Here is a 24,705-nt window from a genome sequence, read left to right on the forward strand (position 1 = left end):
CTGGATCCTCATCTGTGTCCTGCCTCATGTTTGCTCCCTCCCAAGGCACTCTTGTGGGCCCTCTTCTCTATTCTCTCTGAGTGATCTCATTGGCTTCTATGAGTTTTATAAGGCATATCTATGTATATAACTCATAGGTGTATATATCCTGCCTTAATAGCTCCTGTGAACTTTAGCCCCATATCACTGACTCTTGGACAAATGCTAAACACGACCTGTTCATTAGAGGCCATGCTGACTCTAATCACTACTTCCTTTTCTAGATATTTGCTAACCATTCTTCGTAATGCTGTGTTCTAGAAGTTTTTTCAGTAATGGAAATATTCACTTGGAATTTTTAGATTCTACTATCTTCTGTTTTATTGATAATCAGGATGACACATGCCCTTCTCAGTCCTGCCATCTTTTCTGGCTTCCATGACCTTTCAGAGATCATTGATAGTGGCCCAGTGATTATAGTTTAGGTTTTTTTTTTCGGTATGCTGGAATGTAATTCAAACTTGGAGACTTGAATTCAAGGGACCTGGGGGCTTTCTATTTCCCTACTTAGTCAATTCTCTATCCATTTTTGTTTTTTCTTTGTTGGTTTCTTAAGTTTGTGCTTTAGAGTAGAAAAACTTAGCTAAGATAATAAAATTATTTTGAGGCATATTAAACAAAATCACTGATAAGGGATGATCCTAAACTAAATATTGTTTACTTGGGTTTTGAGTTGTCACTTTTGGTCTCTGGTCAGGTGGTATTTCCAGTGGTTTATTATTGCTTGACAAGTAGTTAACCATCCTTAATTTGGGCATCATAAAATATCAACGAAGAATTTTTTATTTTAGGTTTGTAGAAGTTCCTTTCTTATGACAAAACCTTTATTTGGAATGCAAATTAGTTGTGTAATTAAGATGACATTTCTTAAATATAAGTCAATGTGACATAATAGAAAGAGCACTGGCTCTGAGGTGAGAGGTCCTAGTTTCAAATCCCACTTATGACAACTATTAACTATATGACCTTGGGCCACTGTATCTCTGTGTACTATAGTTTCCTCATTGTAAAAATGAGATGGTTGGGCATTAGCCTCTGATGTCTATGTAGCCCTATATTTGTGAGCTCTAAGACTGCTTCCTCATCTACAAAATGAGAGGATTAAACTTGCTTTGTAAAATTAGACCTGAATCCTGTTACTTACAATTCAGACTCTTCGCCAATTTTAGTTGTTAATCATTTGATTCTCAGATATAAGAGACTTAAAATATTGCTGAGTTCAGTTCCTTTATAGTCAAATAAATAGGCCCACAAAGGGGCAGTGTGTGTGTGGTCCCATTCAATGGGAATATTTTTTTATTTAATATGGCAGGTTTTAGGTTAGATGGATCAGGCTAATGCCTACTTCCATCTTCTTTCAAAAATGCTTAGGTTTTGAAAAATCTTAACCATAAATGCTTCTAATAAAAGGTGAAAAAGGACTAGTAATAGCTAAATCCAATGACTTTTCCCCTCCCAAAGGACTAGTAATAGCTAAATCCAATGACTTTTCCCCTCTAAAAGGACTAGTAATAACTAAATCCAATGACCTTTTCCCTCCAATTCTCCTCTAATCAGTTTTAACACTACTGAACAAATCCTTCTTTAATTGGATTCTTTGTTCTTTTGGTTTTCCTTCTTACTCTATTTTAAAATTTTTACTTATATCTTATGTTTTTTTCATATCACTTATATTCACCAACATGTCCATGCTTCTCCCAGAAAGCCATCCTTTAAAACAAATAATAAAGAAACAATTCAATAAAACTTAACACACATCCAAAAAGTTTGACATTCTGCAGTGTTCCACACTTATAGTTCCCCACCTGAAAAGAAAGGAAAGTGAGTACTTTTTTGCATCTCTTCTTTATGACCAAGTTTGGTCATAGTTTGCATTCATTTTCAGTTATTTCATTGTTGTAGTCATTAGGCAGACTGATTTTCTGTTTCTGACTACTTCACTTGACTTCATATAAAACTTCCCATATTTTTATGCAAGAGTGTGCTGGAGAATGTTTTAACAACTAGCTCTCCAGGAAAAAAAATGTAGGCGCTATCTATTTTAAAGATGATTCTACATTTTTTTTTTTTTTTTTTTTTTGCGCAGGGCAATGGGGGTTAAGTGACTTGCCCAGGGTCACACAGCTAGTGTTAAGTGTCTGAGTCTGGATTTGAACTCAGGTACTCCTGAATCCAGGGCCAGTGCTTTATCCACTGTGCCACCTAGCTGCCCTGATGATTCTACATTTTTAACATTTATCTCCATCACTTTCTCTAGTCTAGCCCCACAAACCAATATGAACTGGCTTGAGCTCACCACTGTTTCTCTTTATTCTTTTTTTTTTTTTTAATTCTTTTAAAAAAATTTTTTTAGTGAGGCAATTGGGGTTAAGTGACTTGCCCAGGGTCACACAGCTAGTAAGTGTTAAGTGTCTGAGGCCGGATTTGAACTCAGGTCCTCCTGACTCCAGGGCCGGTGCTCTATCCATTGCACCACCTAGCCGCCCCTCTTTATTCTTTATCTTAAGTTTCTTTTAGAGCAGTCATATTTCATTACATTCATATACCATATTATGTTTATCCATTACCCAGTTGAAGGGCATCTACTTTGTTTCTATTTCTTTAATACTACAGAAAGTGGTTCTATAAATGTTTTGGTGTAAATGGGACCTTTCTTAGAGCATATGCCCAGCAATGGAATTTCAGTCACTTGTTTGGAATAATTCCAAATTTCTTTGAAGAATGGTTGTGGCAATGCACAGCTCTACTGACAGTGCTTTAATATGCCCTCCTTTCTACCACCTATTCAACCCTGGTTATTCTCTTTTGTTACCTTTAATAATTTGCTACACGTGAGGCAAAACCTAAGGGATATTTTGATCAGCATTTCTCTTATTAGTGATTTGTAGCATTCTTTCATTTGGGTAGTCAGCAGTTTGTAATTCTTTTGAGAAGTGTTTGCTCAGATCCTCTGACCACTTATCTATTAGAGAATTTAAAAAATATTTTATATATTTATTAGTTACCAGTAAGTCAGTAAACACTAATTAGGCATGTACCAAGAACAATATGAAGTATCAGGGATACATGGGTAAAAGGCAGTTTCTGCTTTCAAGGAGCTTATAGTCAATTGGAGACAACATGCAAACAACTATGTTCAAACAAGCTATAAACAGAAATAATCTCGAGAGAGAAGGCACTAGAATGAAAGCGTATTGGAAAAGGCTTCCTGAAAGGTAGGATTTTAGCTAGGACTTGGAGGAAGCTAGGAGGCAGAGATGAGAAAGGAGAGCATTTTAGGAATGTAAGACAACCAGTGAAAATGTCCAGATTAGGGAGATGGAGTAGGTTGTGTAAGGAACATGAAGAAGGTTAGTGGCACAGGCTTGCACAGTATTGGTTCAGGGAAGGGGGGTAGTATGTAACATAGACTGGAAAGTTGAATCAGTTTACAACTCCACCAAAAGTGTGTTAATTTCTCATTTTTCCCACAGCCCCTCCAATATTAGTCATTTTCCTCTTCTGTTCTATTAGCCAATCTAATGGGTATGAGGTAGTCCCTTCAATTGATAGTGAGTTAGAGCATTTTTTCATATGGCTATAGATAGATTTGATTACTTAACCTGAAAACTTCATAATCTTTTGATCATTTATCAATTGGGGAGTGGCTCTTATTTTTATAAATTTGGCTCAGTTCTCTATATGTGTGAGAAATGAGGCCTTTATCAGAGAAACTTGCTTCAAAAATTTTTTCAGTTACTATTGATAACTATCCCCCCCCCACCTCAGGTTATTCTGTTCTCTCTTCCTTTTACCCTGTCACTTCTCAAAAGTGTTTTACTTCTGACTACCTGTTCCCCTAATCTTCCCTCCCTTCTATCACTCACTCCACTCCCTCTTATCCCCTTCCCCATCTACTTTCCTGTAGGCTAAGATAGATTTCTATACCTAATTGAGTGTATTATTCTCTCTCAGCCAATTCTAATGAGAGTAAGGTTCACTCACTCCCCAGCACCTTCCCCATCTTCTCAGTTGTATAAGCTTTTTCTTCTTTTATATAAAATAATTTATCCCATTCTACATCTCCCTTTCCCTTTGTTCCAGTGCATTCCTCTCACCCCTTAATTTTAATTTTTTTAGATACCATCCCTTCATATTCAGCTTACATCTGTGCCCTCTGTCTATATATACTCCTTCCAACTGAGGAAGTTCTTATGAGTTACAAGTATCATCTTTCCATGTAGGAATGTAAACAATTTAACCTTTTAATATCCCTTATTATTTCATTTTCCTGTTTACTTTCTTATGCTTCTCTTGAGTCTTGTATTTGAAAGTCATATTTTCTATTCAGCTCAGGTCTTTTCATCAAGAATGCCTGAGGGGGCAGCTGGGTGGCGCAGTGGATAAAGCACCGGCCCTGGATTCAGGAGGACCTGAGTTCAAATTTGGCCTCAGACACTTGACACTTACTAGCTGTGTGACCCTGGGCAAGTCACTTAACCCCCATTGTCTCGCAAAAACAAACAAATAAACAAACAAACAAAAAGAATGCCTGAAAAAAGGGGCAGCTAAGTGGCGTAATGGATAAAGCACCAGCCCTGGATTCAAGAGGACCTGAGTTCAAATCCAGTCTCAGACACTTGACACTTACTAGCTGTGTGACCCTGGGCAAGTCACTTAACCCTCATTGCCCCTCAAAAAAAAAAAAAAAAGCCTGAAAGTCCTTTCTTTCATTGAATTCCCATTTTCCCCTGAAAGATTATAATCAGTTTTGCTGGGTAGGTGATTCTTGGATGTAATCCTAGCTCCTTTGCCCTCTATAATATCATATTCTAAGCCCTTTAATGTAGAAGCTGCTAAAATCTTGTGTTATCTTCATTGTGGCTACATGGTACTTGAATTGTTTCTTTCTAGCTGCTTACAATATTTTCTCCTTGACTTGGGAGCTCTGGAATTTGGCTATAATGTTACTGGGAGTTTTCATATTGGGATCTCTTTCAGGGGGTGATAGAGTGGATCTTTTCAATTTCTGATTTACCCTCTAGTTCCAGAATATCAGGGCAGTTTTCCTTGATAATTTCTTAAAAGATGATGTCTAGGCTCTTTTTTTGATTATGGCTTTCAGGTAGTCCAATAATTTTAAAATTTTATCTCCTGGCTCCATTTTCCAGGTCAGTTGTTTATCCAATGAGATATTTCACATTGTTTTCCATTACTTGGTTGTGATTATTATGCAAATCATTCTTCTGGTTTTGTTCACCTCAGTATCAATTTGGGCAAATCTTCAAATGGCTTTGAATGCTTTATAATCATTTATTATAATATTGTAATATTCTCATACCATAATTTGTTCAACCATTTCCCAGCCTGACACTTTAAAAAGTTATTTATAGGGGCAGCTAGGTGGCGTAGTGGATAGAGCACCGACCCTGGAGTCAGGAGTACCTGAGTTCAAATCCAGCCTCAGACACTTAACACTTACTAGCTGTGTGACCCTGGGCAAGTCACTTAATTCCAGTTGCCTCACTTAAAAAAAAAAAAAGTTATGTATTACAACAATACGTGTTGCAACAAGTATTTTTTGTATAGATGTATACTTTTACTGTCTTTGCCCTCTTTAGAGGTATGTGCATAGTAGTTGCAGGTCAAAGGATTTTTTAGTTTTGTGATTCAGGGTGTAGTTTTGAATTTGTTTTCCTTTCAGTGTGGTTGGACCAATTCAGAGTGGTACCAACTGTGCATTAGTGTGGATATCCGCACTATCCTCTCTCAATAGTGGTCATTTTCCTCTTTTTTGTCATCTCTGCAAATCTGATGGGTGTGAGGTGAAACCACAGCATTGTTATAATGTACATTTCTATTATTATTGATTTGGAGCACCCTTCCTTCCTCCCTCCCTCTCTCTCTCTTTCTTTTGGCAAGGAAGGTTTAAGTGGCTTGCCCAGGGTCACACAGCTAGTAAGTGTCAAGTGTCTGTGTCTGAATTTGAACTCGGGTCCTCCTGAATCCAGGGCTGGTGCTTTATCCACTGCAGCACCACCTAGCTGTTCCCTGGAGCACCTTTTCATAAGTTAGTTGATAGTTTGCTTTAAATTTTTTTTTTTTTTTGAAAAGGGGCTGTTCATTTCTTTAAACCACTTAACCTATTGAAGAATGGTGCTCATTCTTATATATTTGTACCAATTCCTTATATATTTTGGATATCAGATTTATATGAGATATTGTTTCTCCGAAGATTTCCCCTCATTATGTTTTTTGTGTATACAAAAGTTTTAAACTTTTACATAATAACTGCCCATTTTTCCTTCTATGATGATCACTTTGATCACTTCAAAGTTTCTACTATTTTAAAATGTTTGGGGCAGCTAGGTGGCACAGTGGATAAAGCACTGGCCCTGGATTCAGGAGGACCTGAGTTCAAATGTGACCTCAGACACTTGACAGTAACTGTGTGACCCTGGGCAAGTCACTTAACCCTCATTGCCCTTACCCCCCCCCCCCAAAAAAAAATGATACCTTGGCTTTTTACTATTTGGAAACTGCTGTCCAGTGCTATCAGTGTGACAAATGTTGTAGTGTATAATAAGGGAAATAATATATAGACTAGAAAACAAAAATCGTAAAGGTCTAAGAGACGCTGTCTTGATATTACACCTTTCTAAAATAATGTCTTCTGAAGGTTGTTGAGAAATTCTTAAGGCTTTATTTCATTTTATTGATTATTCTGCCAGCAGATAACTGGGGCAATGTTGATAAAGTTCAGCCCTGAGTACTTTAGCAGCTTTCAGGAATGTTTTAATAGTATTAGGGAAATTAATCTTACAGTTCCTCATTTCTATTTGGGGGGGGGGTTATTTCTTAACTAATGTACAATTTATTTTTTTCAAAATGAAGAGCTTCAGATTTCAGCTGGATTCCAGGAACTATCTTTGGGAGAGAGGGGAGGCCGTCGAAGAGATTTTCATGACCTCGGGGTGAATACCAGACAGAACTTAGAACATGTTAAAGAGTCAAAAACAGGTATGTTACCTCTAAGGAATGCCCTGTTAGAAGCTTGTGTTTTAAGTCTACTAAGGTACACAGAAGTTTGAGAAGGATCTATTTGACAACAAATGTAACTATAAAATTGGGATATCCCATTTTTCTGTCTCTTCCATTTGCAATTTAATCTTGAATGCATTGGAAAGCAGACAAAACTGTATGAGGGTTCTTGGTTTGCCATTTTTCTTTTCTTTTTTTCTCTTACCCTATTTGTCCTGGAAAAAGAAACAGAATTCTCATACCTTGTTTTTAAATGAAAATGTCAAATTGCATCTCATGCTTTTGAAAAATTATTAAAATTCTTTCCTTTGCATTGGTTGTTTCTAATACTATGTGAAATTAGTGGGGCATTGGCTAGTTATTTCACTGTAGTGAAATTATATTTGGTAAACATATGTGTTAATAATATTAGATCTTTGAGTAGGCTTAATTGCTTGGGGAGTAAATTTCTGTATCTGTTTAGATAAATGGATGAAGTAGTGGTCTTTAAAGTTGGATATATCTGAAACTAGGCTTTTTTTGGCCTCTTATTTTAAGGAAATTGATCAACTTAGATTTTTATTTGAAATGTATTTTAGGAGAAATGGAGCACTTTGCATATTTCACAATTTGATAAAATCTTGCTCGATTTTTCAGGTTCTTCAGGCATCGTAGTAAGATTAAGCACAAACCACTTTCGACTGACATCTCGTCCCCAGTGGGCTTTGTATCAGTACCATGTTGACTATAACCCACAAATGGAAGCCAGAAGACTCCGTTCAGCATTACTTTTTCAACATGAAGAGCTAATAGGAAGGTGTCATGCTTTTGATGGAACAATATTATTTCTACCCAAAAGACTACAAAATAAGGTTGTTGTGGTATTTTTTAATGTTTTTTTTTTACAATAAAAACATTTTTAAAAAAATTAGAGAAAATCACTAGTTATGATACTGGATAATCAGAATATTAAACAGCATCAGTTTAAGAGAATATCTAAAGGGCCCCATAATGGAAATTTGGAATTAAACTCAGACCTACATTTGTTTGTTTGGTAGTCCTAAACATTTTTTAAATCCATCTTGTGATGTCATTGATATAGGGAACTCTCAATTAATAATCTCTTTCTACCAATGCAGATCAGCAGCTCTTCTGCAATTTATAATCTTAGAGAGTTGCTTAGGGCACTAGGAGATCAAGTGAGTTTCCTAATTATAATTGAGATATTAAAAATAGAAATAGTAATACAAATTTACTATTCTGGTTTTTTTTTAAAGGCATCAAAGTTATAGTACTAAAATACCATTACTTGCTATAGGTGTTATACATTTTATGTTTTTATGTCGTTCTTATCACTATCTTGAAGTAATGTAAATGGGAATATTTGGGGGGCCTAAAGATCATATTTTAAAATTTTAATATTTTAAATCATGTTTTAAAAAAGACAACTCAAAAAATCTAAGAGAATAGTTCTTTATTTTTAGTATTGGCTAATGAAACCTATCTTTCAGATTCCTTATAATTAAGACTACCTATATTTGTGGGTGTTTAAAAGTTAAGTGAATGAATATTATGCTGTAGGACTTTATTTTTCCTTTTTAAAAAATTAACTATTAACAGAAGTGTTTCTAATGCCTTGCCTTTCATCCTGTCCCCTGGGCTGTCCCAATATCCATCAGGATATTGCTGCCATCATCAGGAGAACCCTGCTTCCTTGCCACTTTCTTTTGCTCTTACTGCTTGACTTCACAGGGTCTGGATGAGTGGAGAGTCAATAATTCCATTCCTTTTAATGAAATAGAAGACCACTAGGCCATGCCATCTTATCCCTGCCATTGCCTTTTAAGAAACTCAGTTTGTCTTGTAGTCCCCCCCAGCATTTTCATCTTAACTACATATATAACCTAAGAACCTTTGGGCCTTACCATATGTCCCACCACTTTATCCTTTGGATTTGTGGGCCTGCTGTTCTATTTAACTTTGTATTATGTACTATTCTCCTCCCTACCTCACCCCCAAAATTAGAATGTGAACTCTTGCTGGGATTGTCTTTTGACTGTTTCCATTCTCAGCACTTAAGCATTTCTCTAAGCATATTCTAAGCACAGTGCTTGGCACATAGTGAGTGCTTTTAAAATGCTTTTTTATTCATTCTTTTTCACAGGTTACAGAAGTGTTTAGTCAGACTCGGAATGGAGAAACTGTGAAGATAACGATCACTTTAACAAATGAACTTCCACCTACTTCACCAACTTGTTTACAGTTTTATAACATTATTTTCAGAAGGTTTGTTAAATCTTTTTAGTATCTTACTGAGAATGTTGGATCTTCCAGGGTAGTCAGGTGGTGCAGTGGATAGAGTGCTGGGCAGGGAATCAGGAAGAACTGAATTCAAACCATGCCTCAGACGAGTACTAACTGTGTAACCCTGGACATGTCATTTAGTCAGTGTTTGCCTCAGTTTCCTCATCTGTAAAATGGGGATAAAAATAGCACCTATTTTCCAGGGTTTTTGTGAAGATCAAATGAGATAATACTTGTAAAGTACTTAGCACAGTGCCTGACACACAATAAGTTTAAGTAAGTAAATGTTTGCTATTAGCTATTATTAGTTAATAGCAAGTCACGTTGAGGAGAAACTTTATACAGTTTTAAAAAATTTATATAGTATAGCTGTTTATATTTAAACTACTTTAAACAGATAAAATGTAATCACTCAGAAATTTTTTTCCATTCTCATTCATTACTTGTGGGGTTTTCCATTTTTCTACATTAAAATATTTCAAGATTTTTTTTTATTCCTTATAACTTACTGGTTTTAATTATAGTATTCCCATCACTTTAATGTACCAGATCTTATTTATTTGGTTATTCCCTAATTTGATGGTTGTTTTCAGGTTTTGCAATTAAAATGATGCTGTTGGGAAAGATTTTGAACTTTCTTTGTTTTTGATAACAGTTTCAGGGTATATTCCCAATAATGGGCTGAAGATAAAGGATATGATTATTTTTGCCACATCCTGCTAGGTTGGCTTCCAAAAGTGATGTATGAGTTTGTGATTCTTCCAGTAATTAATGAGTATGCCTGTTTCTTCAAAACCTCATTATTAGCATTTAGTTTCAAAATTTCAAATTACTTTGGCCAGCATAATGGGTAATGAGGCAGTATCACAGAGTTATTTTAATTTATCTCATTGGTAAGGTTGACAGTTTTAAGGTTAGTATGTAGTTCTTTAGGGTCTTTGTTGACATGACCAGGAATCACAAAGGGTGGAGAGATTATGAACTGATTGTCAGAAAAAAGGAAAATTCACACACGAATTGATATAGATCCATGAGTGTATGTAGGATCTTCCTAACAAAAGAATGCCTGGCACATAGTAGGCATTTAATAAAGTGAGGTAAAATGATTGCCATTAAAACTTTTTCTGACTTATTTTTCCAGGCTTTTGAAGATCATGAATTTGCAACAAATTGGACGTAATTATTATAACCCAAGTGATCCGATCAATATCCCAAATCATAGGTTAGTATACATACATATACATCAGATAAGTTGGGATTGGAAATGAAAGTTTTATGTTACGGGTATTTTTCAAGTATAGGAACTATTAGATAAAAAAGCTCATATTAGAATCCTAGAATATTAATGCCAGATGACCTTAGGGGGAGTTAGACTAGCTAATTACTAAATATTCCCTTTATTCAGATGAGGAAAAAGGTCCAAAGTACTTAAGTGTGAGCCCCAAGGTCTTTCAGTCTATTTCTACTATAAAAAGTTTATACCATAAAAAGTTGAATGACATGTTTCACTTCTGGTATACATCAGTTATAAATTAGAAGTGTAAAAAAATTATTAACTCTAATCGAGTCTGAAAAATTATAGAACTGTAGTTATATGAAAAATTATAATTTGGGCCATAAATCCTGCCTCGGTCGCCATTTAAATGTAAAATATTTTAAACTAACTAGGCCTTATTTGGGGGGACTAAACTGACTGCAAGGCCTTATCTAACTGGGTGACTAAACTGGGGACTTTTGACTAACCTGCGGATGTTTGACTGGCTGGCTATCTGACTGCTATTAATTTCCTATGGGCCGTTTATAAAATTTCCCCCACTGCTCTACTCCCAAATTTATAAGCAAAAGATTAAGAAGCCTCTTAATTGAATAATCAAAGCAGAGCTTATTTATAAAAATCAATGTAAAAGATAAGAGTAAAGAAATGCAAATTATACTACCTGTCTGCTTTTAATATAATAAGGGCCTTTGCTGCCTCTTGCCTTAGGATATGCTCCAGCTTTCTCCAACTTTCACTCTTTTTCTCCTTCACTCCAGCTTCCCTGTGCTTTCACTGCTCAGCTGCTTTCTTCTAACTGCAAGCCCCTTTCACTTTGTCGACCCCGTACTGTCGCACTGAACCCCTGTGTTTCTCTCTCCCAGACCTCTCCTCCCGTTCTCCGGGTGTCCTCCAGCCTCCTTACTCTTAGCTTTTTCTCTGTCTCTGTCAGCCCTTCTCTTTACATAGCCTCAGTCTCCTTAGCATCCTTGTAGCAGCCCCCTTTCTGTCCGTTCCTCCCTTACTGTCTTCTTAATCTTCCAGCCTCCACCTTCACTGTCTTCTCCCCTGTATATATGTTCCTTCTCTCCCCTCAAACCTTGGGTTCTCTGTGCCCCCGCACATGCCCAGCTAATCCGCCTGTTGCAGTAGGGCTGTGCCCAGCGGGACTCAAAGGGCCCATGCCCCCTGCTGCATGCCTGGTACCTCTGCACGGGCTATGCTGGGGCCTGGCAGGACAAGCCTGGGATCTCTGGGGCAGCTCCCCTCAGGGCATAGGGAGCTGGGGCTTCTTTTTTTTTTCCCCCAGCCATCTGACCTGGCATCCTGAAAAGCCCATAGAGCTTTTTTGGCTCAGCTGAAGTGGAAGGGGAGGGGCACCAGCCCCTCACACAGAAAAAACCCTGAGGGTCTAAGGCTTTTTAATCTCAGCCCAAAGGGCAGGGTCCCCAAATCAAAATAAATTTCTACAGAAGTCTATTTTTAAATCTAGGTTGCTGATATCACATAGGATTTTAAATTTTTTAATTATCTTTTGTTGGGGGTAAAGGGAAGAAGGGATTATGATAAGGTAGGAAAGGCAGCAAAGGAACTTTTCAGTTGATCAAAGGATAGTTTAATGCTAACTTTATAGCCAAACCTTATCAGTTTTGGGATGTCTCAAGACAATACAGATTTAATTACCAAAATCAGGTGAATTAGTCCACTAAACCTGAAAACTTTAAAAAAATGACATTTACCGGGGGCAGCTAGGTGGTACAGTGGACAAAGCACCAGCCCTGGATTCAGGAGGACCTGAGTTCAAATCCAGTCTCTGACACTTACTAGCTGTGTGACCTTGGGCAAGTCACTTAACCCTCATTGCCCTGCAAAAAACAAAAAACAAAAAAAAATGACATTTACCAGTGCATTTTATATATATATTGGTGGGGCAATGAGGGTTAAGTGACTTGCCCAGAGTCACACAGCTAGTAAGTGTCAAGTGTCTGAGGTCAGATTTGAACTCAGGTCCTCCTGAATCCAGGACCAGTGCTTTATCCACTGCGCTACCTAGCCGCCCCAGACCAGTGCATTATATTGACATTAATCGAGCTACAACTAATTTTCATAAAATCTCCAATTATGCAGAATCAATGGATCTATAACAAGAGGCAACACATACAGTAGATGTTAAATTTGGAGTTGGGGGATGTGGATTCAAATGGAATCTCAGATACCCCTTTTCTCTGCTTCTGACTTTGGGGCAAGACACCCTGTTTGTATTTCAGTTACTACATCTGCCATTTGAAAGGGTTGGACTGGTTGACCCCTCTACAGCTCCTTGGGCTATAAATCTGATTTCAAAATTAAAAGAGGCATTGGATCTCTAATCCATCCAATTGACATCTGAACAGTTTTTTGACTCCCTACGTCATCTTCATGAAATGAACCCTACCCCCTTAGCTTTTGGTTGAAGATTTTTAGTGAAGGGAAATTCATCACCTCGGAAGGTGGTCCATTTCCACTTTGAGCACCTCTAATTTTGCTAGCAAGTTTTTCCTTATATTAATCCCGAATCTGTTTTTTTTTTTCCTTCTTAGATCTGGCTTTATAGGACTGAATAGGAAAATATCTAACTCTAATTCCCTTTTGATAGATTTTTAAATATTTGAAGAAAATTATTATGTCTCCCTTGAATCCCTTCTTTCCTAAGCTAAACATCCTTCAACCAATATAATTATAGCATGATCTTGAGAATCTTCTCTACATTTTCACATTCTTCTGTATGTTCTCCAGCTTAGTAAATTCCTAGAATATAGTGGCCAAAACATAATACCTAATAGGTGTTTTGACCAGGCCAGAGTGGAATGAGATTATCATCTGGACACTTAATGAAGGGTCAGACTTAAGATTTCAATAGCTCTTTTGGCTACTATAACACAATTTTTTTTGTTTGTTTGTTTTTGTTGTTTTTTTTGTTTGTTTTTCTTTTGGGGCAATGGGGGTTAAGTGACTTGCCCAGGGTCACACAGCTAGTACGTGTCAAGTGTCCGAAGCTGGATTTGAACTCGGGTACTCCTGAATCCAGGGCCGGTGCTCTATCCGCTGCACCACCTAGCTGCCCCATAACACAATTTTTAGTAATTTTGAGTTTGCATTCCAGTAAATACTATCCTTCCTTCCAATCTTTTAGAAAGAATTGCTAAACAGTTCATGTGCTATATATCCATCAATGAAAATTATTTTAAAATAAAGTAGTTTGACATTCTCCCGCCACCCCCCCCCCCCCAAGGGGGACTAATCAGGGTACTGAATGAAACTTAAAAGTTTTTACTGATGCTTTTAAAAATTTAAATGTAAAGCATAGAAAAGAAATGAAAGAAATATGGATTATGGGTCATATGTAAATTTAAGTTAGAGTATTACGCAGTTGAAGTAGAACCTCTAAAAATAATTTTATACTCTTTGACAGGTTGGTGATTTGGCCAGGATTCACTACCTCAATTCTTCAGTATGAGAATAACATTATGCTATGCACTGATGTAAGCCATAAAGTTCTTCGAAGTGAAACTGTTTTAGATTTTATGTTCAGCCTATATCAACAGTTTGGTGAACATCGATTTCAAGAACAAGTCTCTAAAGAATTAATAGGATTAATCGTTCTTACCAAGTAAGAAAGCTCAATTTGTTTTTTCTTTATAATTTTCTAAAGTCTTTCTGTAAATTCTTCACAGTAAGGGTTTGTTGCTTTTAATACGTGTTCCTTTTTATAAGTACTGACTGAACCTGTGACTAACTGACCAGTTGAATTCTTAAGATACAGAGAATAGGAGTAAGGGAGAAACAGTTGTCCCCTTTTGCACATCTCAGAATTACATAGCTTTTTAAAAGTATTGCCTTGCTGTACATTTTATCTATACTTTGAAGTATAAAACCAACATCATGGGAAGATCTTTAATTTCCAATTTTTCTGAAGTGTTAATTCACAGATGGCCATCTCCCTCAATTATCCAGAACAGCATTTTCAGCAGTCCCTTCTTTCTAGCTCATTTAAATAGTGCATTTAGAGCTAACTAAAATTTTATTTTTGCTTTAGTGACCCAAATTTTAATTTGATATTCCATCACCCTCAAGAACTTTTCAGAAAAAAACACTTAGCTGCTGTTCATTCATTCTGTTACATAATCTTATTTATAATAAAAGTTTGTATTTGTCACTTCTGGATTATTGAAATTCCCAAAATTGTTTCACAGGTACAACAATAAAACCTATAGAGTAGATGATATTGACTGGGAGCAGAATCCAAGAAGCACCTTTAAAAAAGCAGATGGCTCTGAAATCAGCTTTTTAGACTACTACAGAAAGGTATAAAAACAAGCTTTAATAAACTTCTGTGGTTTTCTTTTTCTCTCATTTGTGCTCTGAAGGCAGGTTACAGTGATATACATGGAATGAAAACATATGCATATATGTGTGTGTGTATATATGTATATGTATGTGTATATATGTATATATATGTATATATATAATGTATATATGTGTGTGTGTGTGTGTGTGTGTGTGTATATATATATATATATATATATATATATATATATATATATATATATATATATATATATATATATATATATATATATATATATATATATATATATATATATATATATATATATGCATGCGTGAGTATCCATATATATCCATACTTATTTATCTGGAAGTCACCTATTTAGCAGCTTCAGCTATCTAGGAAAAGGGGGAAGGGTCTCAGCCACTAAGATCACTGTCATAAAGTTAATGTGCCCTGGGACTCTTCACTTGGTGCTTGTTTTCTCTGATATTTTAGCCAGAAAGTTATCATGAGCTTAGTTGTCTGATTTCCTATCCCCATAGCTGATGAAAAGACTGCTAGAGACACATGCACACTTAAAGCAGCAAGAAGTAACAGCTGGCAGTGTGGTAATTGAGAAGAAAAAAAAAAAGGCAAAGGCCCAAAGCATGGCAATCTGGAGACAGACAATTCATGTAGTAGCCAAAAAGCACTGGAGAACCTCCTTACCTTGTTGCTATTATCATTTTGCTATAATGACTTTTTGTCATGAGGGAAAAAAATGAGTTTTCAACATACTGGGCAGCTAGGTGGCACAGTGGATAAAGCACCGGCCCTGGGTTCAGGAGGACCTGAGTTCAAATGTGGCCTCAGACATTTGACACTTTCTAGCTGTGTAACCCTGGGCAAGCCACTTAATCCTCATTGCCCTGACCAAAACAAAAAGGCTACTGATTAGTAAAACTTAGAATACGTTCTGTCAAAAAGGGCCAAAGAAACATTTTGGTTCTTAGAAACTTCAGTTATCTGAAAAATCTGGTTATATGGAACTATTCCTTTACCAGGGATGCCAGATAAATGAAGTTTTAGTGTTGTTTTTTCATTTCATAGGTAATTTTAATCTCAAAGGTAATTATATTTTGCTGGTGGTGACAATGGGGACAGTAAGATAGAGGTAAAAAAATCTCACTTTTCTGGTTAATAGGCATTTAAAGATTATTCAATAAAATAAATACTTGGTGATGTCCAATATAGATAGTTTCCCAGGGCTGTTTGAGTGACCTTGGCAGGGGTGAATGGTAACATTTTTGACATTTTAGACAAACGTATAAATAACAAAACAGGTGTTGAAAAGTTTTAGGTTCAAGGCTAGAATTTATGCAAATATGAAGGTTATCTATATAAGCATTCCAGAAAGATTTTTCTATAGTCTGACTTGATGAAAGAAATCTAACGATGCAAAAAAGCCACTTGTAAGAGGAGAGGCACATAGGACAGCTGAATGATAATTGTTGATGGTTTCAGTCACATTTAATTTTGTGACCCCATTTGGGGTTTTCTTAGCAAAGTTACTGCAGTGGTTTGCCATTTTACAGATGAGAAAACTGAGGTGAACAGGGTTAAGTAACTTGCCCAGGATTACACAGTTCTTAAGAGTTCACGGCTACATTTGAACTCAGAAAGATGAGTCTTCCTGACTCCAGACCCCATGTTCTATCCACAAATAGGCTTAGTTGACAAAGGGGATAAAGGAGACTAGAATTGAAGGGGTTTTTGTGTGTGTGTGTGTGTGGGGGGGGGGGGTTAATGAGGGTTAAGTGATTTGCCCAGGGTCACACAACTAATATGTCAAGTGTATGAGGCCACATTGGAACTCAGATCCTCCAGAATCCAGGGCCAGTGCTTTATCTACTGTGCCACTGAGCTGCCACCTTTTGTTTTGTTTTTTAAGCCTTCTAGGAATGAGATAATGACAAGGCCTTGATTTAAGGTGGTAATGGTAGAAATAGAGAAGTGTTCCTGAGCTACTCCATTCCTTCTGTAATAAAACCTTGCAGTTAATGACAGAGCTTTAGAAAGGTATGGGTCGGGGGCAGCTAGGTGGCACAGTGGATAAAGCACTGACCCTGGATTCAGGAGGACCTGAGTTCAAATCCAGCCTCAGACATTTGATACTTACTAGCTGTGTGACGCTGGGCAAGTCACTTAACCCTCATTACCCCACCAAAAAAAAAAAGGTGTGGGTCGTCTAGAAGGTATTTTGATCCATCAATCTCAATAGTTAGACATTACTAGTTGTGAGAAGGTGGTTGATTAGACATTATTATGGAGACATTACTATAGTGTTATTAGACATTACAGTATATTCGAGGGCTGAGAATCTTTGGTATAGACAATGCAAATGAAATGATTAGACATGAAACTACAATAAAGAGATGAGTTGAAACTAAGTAGTAATACTTAGGTTGAGGATGGAACTACTTGTAATCTTCAAGTATTTAGAGGAACCTCCATGAAATAAGTACTAGATTTGTTTAGTTTGTCTCTAGAAGGATCACAGCTAGTTGGTATATAGGCTTATTTCATCTTTACATTAAGAAAACTATTTAAAAATGACTTGTTACAAGTGATAGTGAGTTAGCTTGTTATTGGGGCCTTAAAGTATGCTAGATAACATGTCAAGAATGTCGCAAATGAGATTCCTGATCTAGGCTCAAACTATATGCCCTTTGAGTTCTTTTTCAACTCTGATGTTCTATAACCTATGACAAAAGAATATGCATAGCAGCAGAGGTGTCAAACACATGACCTACAACACTCCCAAGTGTAGCCCAAACCATATTAAAATAAATTTAACAAAATATTAAATAGAGAAAAACATAGATAATATTACATTTTAAAACTAAGTCAAGGGGCAGCTAGGTGGCACAGTGGATAAAGCACTGGCCCTGGATCCAGTAGAACCTGAGTTCCAATCCAGCCTCACACACTTGATACTAGCTTTGTGACCCTGGACAAGTCACTTAACCCTCATTGCCCCCCCCCCCAACACACGGGGAGTCTTATGTACAGTTTAATTGCCCCCCCCCCCTTTTTTTTGAGTTTGACACCACAGGTATAGCACATAGAGAGCAGGCCTTGGAGCAAGTAAAACCTTAATTTGAAGCTTTGTCTCTGACATACTGTTAGTGTTACTGGGCTCACTTAGCTTCTCAACACTCTAGACAACTTTCTGAGCTACACATTGCAGTAAAGCTGCAATCTGCATTAGTAAAAGAGGTTTGCTTATCTAGGAATGTTATTTTAAACAATGAGATCACAGGAGTGAAGAAAGAAGTGGCACTGGGGTAAAATGGGCTGGATATAAGGAATTAAGAACTATAAGTAAGAAACTTTTTAATATCTTTCAAGATGGAGTGAGATTGAATAGGCAGAACTAAGAAGGAGCACTTCGTCAAGTTGCTATCGAGGATAACAGGTTAAATGTCTTTTGGATGGTATGTCATGTGAATCTTAACTAGAACAAGATGGTTCCCTGATGGATTCCTCAATGGCTTGATACAACCACACAGAAAAAAACACCAGAATTGCTAAAGGGATAGGAAGCAGGTGAGAAATAATAGGTCCTTTAAACAGAAATTGGAAGAGAATGAGCCAGCACGATTTGCTGTCAAAAGCTTTGAAAACTATCTGGATTTGGTCTTGAAGATATTATTGGAATTGAGGAATTATGGCTGAAAGAATCAAAAAGGAAGTTTGTCATATAAGAATTTACAGGGGAGGGGGACGTAACCAAGATGGCAAAGGAGAGGCTGTGAATTCCACAAGCTCCAGATAAACCCATCCACTCACTCCCAAATAATGCAGTTAAAAAAACCCCAAAAACCCAGCAGCCTAATGCACATAAGATCAGAGTGAGACTATTTTTCTGCAAAAGAGGGCAATTGCAATCACCTGCTGACCAGGCTGAACAACTCGGTGCACAGTCTGGACCCAGCTAGAAACAGACAGGGCTTCCAGCTCCTGTCACAGTCTTCAGTGCCAGCAGCTTCTGAGGCTCTGATCGCAGACTGGTGAGGGGGTTCGGTGGTAGGCCTTGGTGAAGTGGAAGCAGTCTCTGCTGGAGTTGGGAATGAAGCGCCCTGGTTCTGAACCAGTGGGCTGAATCAAGTAGTGGTGACCCAGTGTGGGAGGGGCACAGGCATGCCAAGTTTCTGACCATAGAGAATCAGAGTTCAATCAGACTTCTGTTTCCCGGTCAAAGAGAAAACAGCCGTGGTTACACACAGGCCAGGCAGGCTGAGAAGAAGCCCAATTGCCCCCTGGGCCATGCTGTAGCTCAAACAGTGTGTCCTGGGAGCAGCGCTACACTTTAAGAAGGAGTTAAAAGCCAAGAAATAGCCAGCCAAGATGAGTAAGCAGAAAAAGCAACAGATCATCAAGAACTTTAGGGGAAAGGTAGACCACAATACACCCTCAGAAGAAGATGATGATAACAGGGTCAAAGCTCCAACATTCAAAGCTTCCAAGAAAAATATAAGTTGGTCTCAGGCCATGGAAGCACTCAAAAGGGACTTTGAAGAGAAAGTAGGAGAGATAGAAGGAAGATTTAGAGATGGAGGAAAGAATGGAAAGAGAAATGAGAGCAATGCAGGAAGGTCATGAGAAAAAAGTCAACAGTTTGAAAAGCTAAATGGGAAAAGAAATAGAAAAGCTCAAGAAAATAATTGCCTAAGAATTAGGATTAAACAAATGGAAGTTAGTGACCTTATGACACAGTAAAGCAAATCCAACTGAATAAAAAAATAGAGGGTGATATGAAATATCTCCTTGGAAAAAACAGCTGACCTGGAAAACAGATCCAGGAGAGATTATCTGAAAATTATTGGACTACCTGAAAACCATGACCAAAATAAGGGCTTAGAAACCATCCTCCAAGAGATTGTGAGGGAAAATTGCCCTGATGTTCTAGAAGTAGAAGCCGAAATAGAAATGGAAAGAATCCACCGATCACCTCCTGAAAGGAATCCCAAAAGGAAAACCTCCAGGAATGGCATAGCCAAATTCCAGAGCTCCCAGGTCAAGGAGAAAATACTGCAAGCAGCTAGAGAAAAGGAATTCAAATACTGTGGAGCTCCAATAGGCTAAAACAGGATCTAGCAGAATCTACGTTAAAGAACTGGTGGGCATAGAATATGATATTCCTGAGGGCAAAGGAACTGGGATTACAGCCAGGAATCATGTACCCAGCAAAACTGCGTATACTCTTTCAGAGGAAAAAATGGGATTTCAATGAGAAAAGTCTTTCAGGCATTTGTGATGAAAAGACCTGAAATGAATAGAAAATTTGTCTTTCAAATACAAGACCCTGGAGAAGCATAAAAAGGTAAACAGGAAAAAGACTTCATGAGGGATATTAGAAGATCAAACTGTTTACATTCCTACATGGGAAGATAATACTTAGAACTCATAAGAACTTTCTCAATAAGGAATTCATAGAAGACACTGAATATGAAGGGATGATATCTGTAAAGCATTTATGTTTTGTTCTTTGTGAGGCAAACAGGGTGGGGTGTCTTGTGTCTGAAACCGGGTTTGGGCTTAGGGCCCCCTCAGTCCAGGGCTGGTGCTTTGTCTACTGTGCCACCTAGCTCATCCGTGATGACATCTTTAAAATAGGGTTAAGGGGTAGGAGGAATAGACTGGGGGAAGAGGACAGGGAGAGAAAGTCTGGGGAGAGGTAGTTCATATGAGGGAAACAAAAAAGCTTATGGAGAGGGAAAGAGGGGGAAGGAGGCGGGGATTGAGTGAACCTTAATATCATCAGAATTGGCTCAAAGAGGGAATAACATACATACTCAGGTATGTTTGCCCTGAGGGAGGGGAGGGAGAGAAGGGGGGAAGGATTGAAGGGCAGATTGGGGGAGAGAGCAGTAAAAAGCAAAATGCTTTTGAGTAAGGTGAACATGTTCTGCACTACTACACAAGTATGACATATTGAATTGCTTGATTTCATATGGAGGGTTGAGGAGGGAAGGAGTAAGAAAAATTTAGAACACAGAATTAGCTCAAAGACTTTAATCTCATCAGAGTGGGCTCAAGGAGGGAATAACATTCACACCCAATTGGGAGGAGTAATTTATTTATTTAACCCTACAGGAAAGTAGGAGGGGGAAGAGGATAAGGAGGGAAGGGTCAAAAAAGGGAGTGCAGAGCGGGGGAGGGGACAGTCAGAAGTAAAACACATTTGAGGAGGAATAGGTTAAAAAAAGATAGTAAATATCATTGGAAGGGAATAGGATGGAGGGAAATAGTTATGACTGAATATAATGGCAAAACATGTGGTACCTACTTTGCTGGGCTAATATGAAGAAAATTCTTTGTCAGGTTTAAGGTACTACATGCAGGTTATGATGAACAGGATACTATCAGAAAAACCTAGAAAGAGCTACATGAACTGAAGCAGAGTGAAATGTACCATGTATGAATAGTGTAAGATGATCTGCTGGGAAGCATGTGGTTATTTCCAGCAAGGCAGTGATCTGATATAACCCTGATGGACTTAGGAAAATTGCAATCCATCTACAGAGAAAGAATTGATGGTATCTGAAAACAGATGGAAACAAATTTTAAAAAAACTTTTTTTTTGTTTTTGACAATTCCTTGATCTGAAGTTTTGTTTTTTGACTGTTTTCTCTCACAACCTAGCTAATGTGGGAGTGTTTTCCATGACTACTCATGTATAACATTTTGAATTGCTTGAGTTCTTGTGGGTGGGGGGTGGAAAGGGAAGGAGGAAGAGAAGTTGGAACACAAAGTTTTAAAAAATTGATGTCAAAATTTGTTTTTACATATATTTTGGAAAATAAAATTCTATTCATAAAAAAAGGAATTTACAGAGATTCATCAGTATCTAGCATTAAAAATAGTTCTTAAAATAGTCTTTATATAATATTTGTTTTTCATGCAGATGGTATATCTCATTGCTCTAGAAAATGTACTTTAGTATACGACTAATATATAAATATGACTCCTTATTAAAGTGTTAGAAGGACTAATGAGTATTAAATGCCTTTGTATAAATGCTAAGTATTTATTAGTATTATTATTAAAACTAATAAACGAGTATTAAAATGCCTATAACCTGATTTCACAACATAGACTCCCTTAAGACAGCATTAGAGTTAAGATCCTTTTAGAGGTGCTAAGGCTTTAATATGAATAGACTCGGATGTGAAGACATGTGACTTATGAAACAACGAAGACATCTCTTAAAGATTTAGAGCTGGAAGAGACCTTACAGGCTGCCCAACCCCTTATTTGAGAAATGAAAATGAAGCCCAAGAAGGTTACATGACACAAAGGTGGGTATCAAGGAGCAGAACTGGAAATCAAACCTAGATCTCCTGACTACGAAATCCAGGACTATTTACATTATGCCGCAAGGAACTCTTCTTCACATGACTGATATTGCAGTTAGTCTCAGTGTTCAAGGAGGCTATTGGTAAGAACATTCTAATATGTCTTTTGGCCATGAAATTTCATAGAGGAAAAGGTGACATTCCCAAGGTATACAGAGTGTAATGGTGTCAACTAAGACAGCTGTTAGCATCCATTCTTGTTTTCAAAAGTAAATTTAAGTTTGTTTATTATTGTGACTATTCCTAAAGATATTTGTTAATGGTGACAGTCTTTCTTGCTTCTGTTAAATAGCAATATAACACAGAAATCACAGACTTAAAACAGCCAGTTTTGGTCAGCCAGCCTAAGCGGAGGAGGGGCCCTGGTGGTGTATTACCAGGACCTGCTTTGCTCATGCCTGAACTCTGCTTCCTCACAGGTATTACATTTTATTTGCTCTGAAAAGAGATGACAAGTTTACTTCACCATCTTTGTACTAATGAATGAATTTTCTAGAGTAATTAACTCCTAATTCTCTGACTTTGGTTGATTTGAGAAACATGAGTTAACCTTATTTATGCTTCCTTCAGTTTCTTCTGTGTGTCTACTATTATTATTACTCTGTTCCCCTTTTCCCCCCATTTCCCTTATTTTCTAAGCAAAATCTTTCTTCTTTGTTTAAACACATCTGCACATGGTTTCATTTAAAGGTCTAACTGATAAAATGCGCAATGATTTTAATGTGATGAAAGATTTAGCTGTTCATACAAGACTGACACCAGAACAAAGGCAGCGTGAAGTTGGAAGACTTATTGACTATATTCACAAGTAGGTGTCCTGAAAAATATAATAGGCTAAATGATTTTAAAGTAACATTTTTATATTTGTCAGCTATTACAATATGATAATTTGTTAGCATTTCATTAGTCTCAACATATCTAGTGGGTGAAAAGTATCAGAAAGAATTTCAGAGTTCAAAACCCATAATTGAAAGAAATGAAAATGCAATCGCAAGTAGCTTTTGCAATAGCTATTTCTTGGATGAAACCTAAATCTGCTGCTTTGCGGCTCCCACTCATTTCTTCTAGTTCTTCCTTTGGAGTCAATACATATATTTACATTATATGTATGGAGTATCATGTGTTCCCTGAGTCCCTTCTAGACTCAAATCCTCAGGTATTTTTAGCAAGTGTTGTACATGGCATGGAATTAAGGCCTTCTATCATTTTGGCTTGAATCTTTCCTCATGTTATCAATGTCCTTCCTGATATGGTGCACAGAGTTGAACACGATATTGCAGATGTGGTCTGCCTAGGACAGAGCACAGTAGGGTAGAAAAAAAGAATTTATTTAGATAATCTGGTAATTAAGCAGCTTTGCATGGATGATTCAGTAGAAGTAAGCAAGCTGAGGGATCAGAAACATTAGAGGAAGCCAAATGAAACAAGATGATAGCAGATACACAAGGCACTATGTAGATATTTCTGTGAAAATAAAACAATATTATGAAGAAAAACATCTAAAAATGCTGACCCTAAGAACTAATAACAATAAACTAATTTCTTTGGGGCTATAGTTTATTGTTTTGATTTGTTTTTGAGTCTCAATATTTTAAATTAACAGAGATGACAATGTTCAGAAGGAGCTTCGTGACTGGGGTTTGAGCTTTGACTCCAACTTACTCTCATTCTCAGGAAGAATATTGCAAGCAGAAAAGATACACCAAGGAGGAAAAACAGTTAAGATTTCCTAAGTTGCTTTCTTATAAAATCAATTTGGTTAAAAGTAAAATACTTTAATTCAGTTACATACTTTTTAAGGTTAGAAGACTATTCTCCTTTTTAAGACTAGTGCCACGTGAGGGGGTGAAGGATGGGACATAGTAGGGAAGGGACTCTTTCTAAAGGAGATCTTTCCAAACACTGTGCCAGGAACACAGCCAGCAGTGCTACCCTATATATCCACGTTGCACTTCTCACACGCTTTTTTTTTTTTGTTTTTTGTTTTTTTTTTTTTTTTTTAGTGAGGCAATTGGGGTTAAGTGACTTGCCCAGGGTCACACAGCTAGTAAGTGTTAAGCGTCTGAGGCCGGATTTGAACTCAGGTACTCCTGACTCCAGGGCCGGTGCTCTATCCACTGCTCCACCTAGCTGCCCCCTCTCACACACTTTTGCCAAGAAAATTGCTGATTTTATGCTTTACACTTATCCTTCCTACCTTCCAAATAAGGGTACAGGCCAGAATATACTTTGGGTATAAGGCTGAATTAATGTCTTTAAAATGGAGGAGGGTGGTGTTAAAGATTTTGAGGGGCTGCCACTTAAATCAGGATACAGAAAAGAATGCTCTAAACACTTGATTTTACATATAGCATTTGAAGAGATTAGTTTGGCTTCTG

At 37.2% G+C, this 24,705-nt stretch overlaps 1 protein-coding gene across 1 annotated transcript in view; it reads left to right on the forward strand.

Moving 5' to 3' along the window:
• LOC122734771 (piwi-like protein 1) overlaps positions 1-24,705 on the forward strand; it is a 55,840-nt gene that overhangs the window by 8,392 nt on the left and 22,743 nt on the right. Inside the window, exons 4-12 of the mRNA XM_043975850.1 lie at positions 6,913-7,038; positions 7,696-7,910; positions 9,203-9,324; positions 10,484-10,564; positions 14,049-14,246; positions 14,830-14,941; positions 22,620-22,746; positions 23,018-23,135; positions 23,931-24,045. Coding sequence (XP_043831785.1) covers positions 6,913-7,038; positions 7,696-7,910; positions 9,203-9,324; positions 10,484-10,564; positions 14,049-14,246; positions 14,830-14,941; positions 22,620-22,746; positions 23,018-23,135; positions 23,931-24,045 — 1,214 coding nt within the window. The remainder of the gene's footprint in view (positions 1-6,912; positions 7,039-7,695; positions 7,911-9,202; positions 9,325-10,483; positions 10,565-14,048; positions 14,247-14,829; positions 14,942-22,619; positions 22,747-23,017; positions 23,136-23,930; positions 24,046-24,705) is intronic.

This window comes from Dromiciops gliroides, chromosome 1, assembly GCF_019393635.1.
Source record: "Dromiciops gliroides isolate mDroGli1 chromosome 1, mDroGli1.pri, whole genome shotgun sequence".
In the NCBI taxonomy this organism is placed as follows: domain Eukaryota; kingdom Metazoa; phylum Chordata; class Mammalia; order Microbiotheria; family Microbiotheriidae; genus Dromiciops; species Dromiciops gliroides.